The sequence below is a fragment of the Kryptolebias marmoratus genome, linkage group LG23 (genome assembly GCF_001649575.2).
Source record: "Kryptolebias marmoratus isolate JLee-2015 linkage group LG23, ASM164957v2, whole genome shotgun sequence".
In the NCBI taxonomy this organism is placed as follows: Eukaryota; Metazoa; Chordata; class Actinopteri; order Cyprinodontiformes; family Rivulidae; genus Kryptolebias; species Kryptolebias marmoratus.
The window spans coordinates 4,999,125-5,002,030 of record NC_051452.1 but is presented as its reverse complement, the minus strand read 5'-3'; the positions used below and the strand labels follow the sequence as shown (position 1 = coordinate 5,002,030).

The following is a 2,906-nucleotide window of genomic DNA, read 5'->3' as shown; positions in this document are numbered from 1 at the left end:
CATCAGAACTCTGTATTTTGTCTTTACCTCATCTCTAGGTTGACCTAAATGTTTTGAGTTTGCTAAACTTTGTAATTTGCAAAACAAATGTTTTTAATTTATCCTCATATTTTTTTAAAACTTTATTTTAGATCAATTTCCAGAAGAAGTAACATTAGTCATCTTTATATCTTTATTGCAATCTGTTTTTCTCCAAAACATCCTGCCTCTGTAGAACTAATATAAATTTAATAAAATAAAAAATAAGCAAATTTATTCAGTTTAAACGCAGAAAAGACTAACTAAAACCTAAAAACTGGACCGAACCAGAGTCTGTTCACGGAACCGGGCTCTTTGCGCCCTCTTGTGGTCAAAAATAGGAACAACAACAAGGAAATTAATGCTGCTTCCGGTTAATACAAAATAAAAGCTTGTACAAGAGTTGCATTTTATTGTGTTAAGCCGGCGGGGCTCAGATATTCTTCTCTGTAAAACCCGAATAGCTTCTAAAACAAATCTAAAAATCATAATATTTAGTAAATTTATAGTCAATGGAACCGCACAATCTATGTGCACTTTATTTTTTGACACCGTTTCCTGACGGGTTTGTATTAATCTTGACAGTTAATGCAATAAATAGTTTTATTTTTTTATGTAGGTGCAAAAACTAACAACTTTTTAGCCTAATATTACGCAATTCTTGAGTTTTCTTGGAAAAAGAACCAAAACAACAAAAAAAAAGAACTCCAACCGCATCATTTGGGGCTCTTCCGCCACCTGGTGGCCAAACATGTAACTACAACAACAACAAAATAAAGATGGAGAAATTATAAATATAAACTTTTTCCAGTTTAAACAAAACAAATGTTTTTGGGATTCGCTTTTCTGTTTTTATATTAATCTTAGAATAAAACAATATAAGCGATTTGTAGTGTTTTAAAGAAAGGAGTAGACATGTCTGTAATATTTCAAGCTGTTTTCACATCCGTCTTCTTGTGGATTAAAAATAACAATTTTAAATCTTTAAAAGGATTAGTATTTTACCATTTAGACCAGTGTTTGTTATATTTACACATAAATTTATTTACCAAATCAGATTTCAATCATTTCATCACAAACTGTAAACATGTAGTTACAACAAATGTCCACCAGAGGGCAGCAGAGACAGCTCTGATTATTGGAAAGTTGTTTTTATTATTATTAGTAGTATTTTCTTGTCCGTGAGGTCCCTTTTTGTTTTAATCCTGATACTGTTCAGGTGCAGAAGGAAAGCAGGAAGTCTCTGCTGACAGAAAAACCTCAAACTTCTTTCAATCCTGCTGTAATTCTGAGTTAAACAGCATTAAAGTCACAGTTTCAAACATCTCACAGTCCTGATTAATGTTATTTGTTCAACACTGACGAGGACCTGAGTTAAAACAGGTTTAATCAAGCAGCAAATAAAAATAGAGGATAAAACAACCTAAAAAATTATAAATACAGAAAATATCAGTTTAGCCTACATTATTTATAATCAGTGAAAGAAAAAATACTTAGTTGGATTTCCATGTTAACAGAGCAATAATTATTACTGCTAATATATTCATTTCTGCAGCTCAGAAAGTAGTTTTTAGATTCTGCAGCTGGTTCTGGACTGGTTCTGCAGCTGGTTTCAGCTGGTTATAGTTAGTTTTATCCTGATTTCTGGCTTGACTTCAAACCAGTTTAAAGTGGTTCTGGGTCCACTTTGTCCTGGTTTGTGGCCTGGTTCTGGAGCAGGTTTGGACCGGGTTTACACCGGTTACAAAGAACCAGAGATGAAGGCAGCTCTGAGGAAGAGGAGGAGATGAAGGAGGCTTTTATTGTGAAAGAATGAAGGAGGAGAGACAGTCGGAGGGAGGACTCTGAGTTTAAACTTGAGTTACAGACACACACATGTATATACACACAACCACACACACGCACACCCCTGTATTCTCTTCCACACACATACACACACTCTTTCTCTCTCTCACACGCTCTATCTTACACACACACACACACACTCGCTGTAGGAGGATCCAGGTCAACATGCTCTGCTTCAAAGGTGAGAAAGAAGTTTGTTGTTTATTTCTGGTCTGCCTCATTTATCTTCATGCACCTCTGCATTGAGTGTGTGTGTGTGTGTGTGTGTGTGTGTGTGTGTGTGTGGGCGTGAGTGTGTGAGCTTCTTTCTGTGCACAGAAAGAGATTAATGGAGGGTATAAAGGGTGCAGAAGATGCAGTGTTTCAGACCTTCTTGTGCAGCTGTTGCTATGGTTACGGGTAAATGCTTGTGCGGACTGTAGCAGCTGCTGCTGCCGCCGACTGTAGCTCTCAGACTTCGTGTCTCGTGGCAAACGTTGTGGGTCAGGAGACGAGCATTCTTGAGTCTGATCCATGTGTGTGTTTGTGTGTTTAATGAGTGCTGGCCTGTCGAGGCAGGCTGAAACATCCCATTCAGCCCCTCAGACACAGCTGGAGCACACACACACACACACACACACACACACACAGCGTGGACGTGGCTGCAGTAATAAAGGTTTGTTTACAAACTGAAGTGGTTCTGCAGCTCTTCTTTTATTCCAGTAGAACTTTCTGAAGCTGTTCTCTAAGGAACCTTTCGGAGGTAATTCTTGGTTCCATTTTGTTGTTTTCTTTGTCGTTCTTCATCCTGTCGTCTTCTTCTGGCTTCATGTTCGTCTTTCTGCAGAGTTCTCCTAAACTAAAGTCTTTAAGGTGAATTTATTGCTCCTGTTTTCTGTAACTTTGCAGCATTTAGTGTTTTTTTTTCTGTTTGTTTTAGTTGTTTTTTCTTTTTTCAGATTATTTCTGGTTGTTTTTTGTCCTACAGCCTGGATGGATGGATGATGGACGGATGGATGGATGATGGATGGATGGACAGATGGACGGATGGACAGATGGATGGA

At 37.7% G+C, this 2,906-nt stretch overlaps 1 protein-coding gene across 1 annotated transcript in view; it reads left to right on the top strand.

Moving 5' to 3' along the window:
- The first annotated feature begins 1,645 nt into the window (after window positions 1-1,645).
- The window catches only part of nhsl1a (NHS-like 1a), a 52,898-nt gene continuing 51,637 nt past the window's right edge, over window positions 1,646-2,906 (top strand). Inside the window, exon 1 of the mRNA XM_017434555.3 lies at window positions 1,646-2,044. Coding sequence (XP_017290044.2) covers window positions 1,894-2,044 — 151 coding nt within the window. The 5' untranslated portion in view covers window positions 1,646-1,893. The remainder of the gene's footprint in view (window positions 2,045-2,906) is intronic.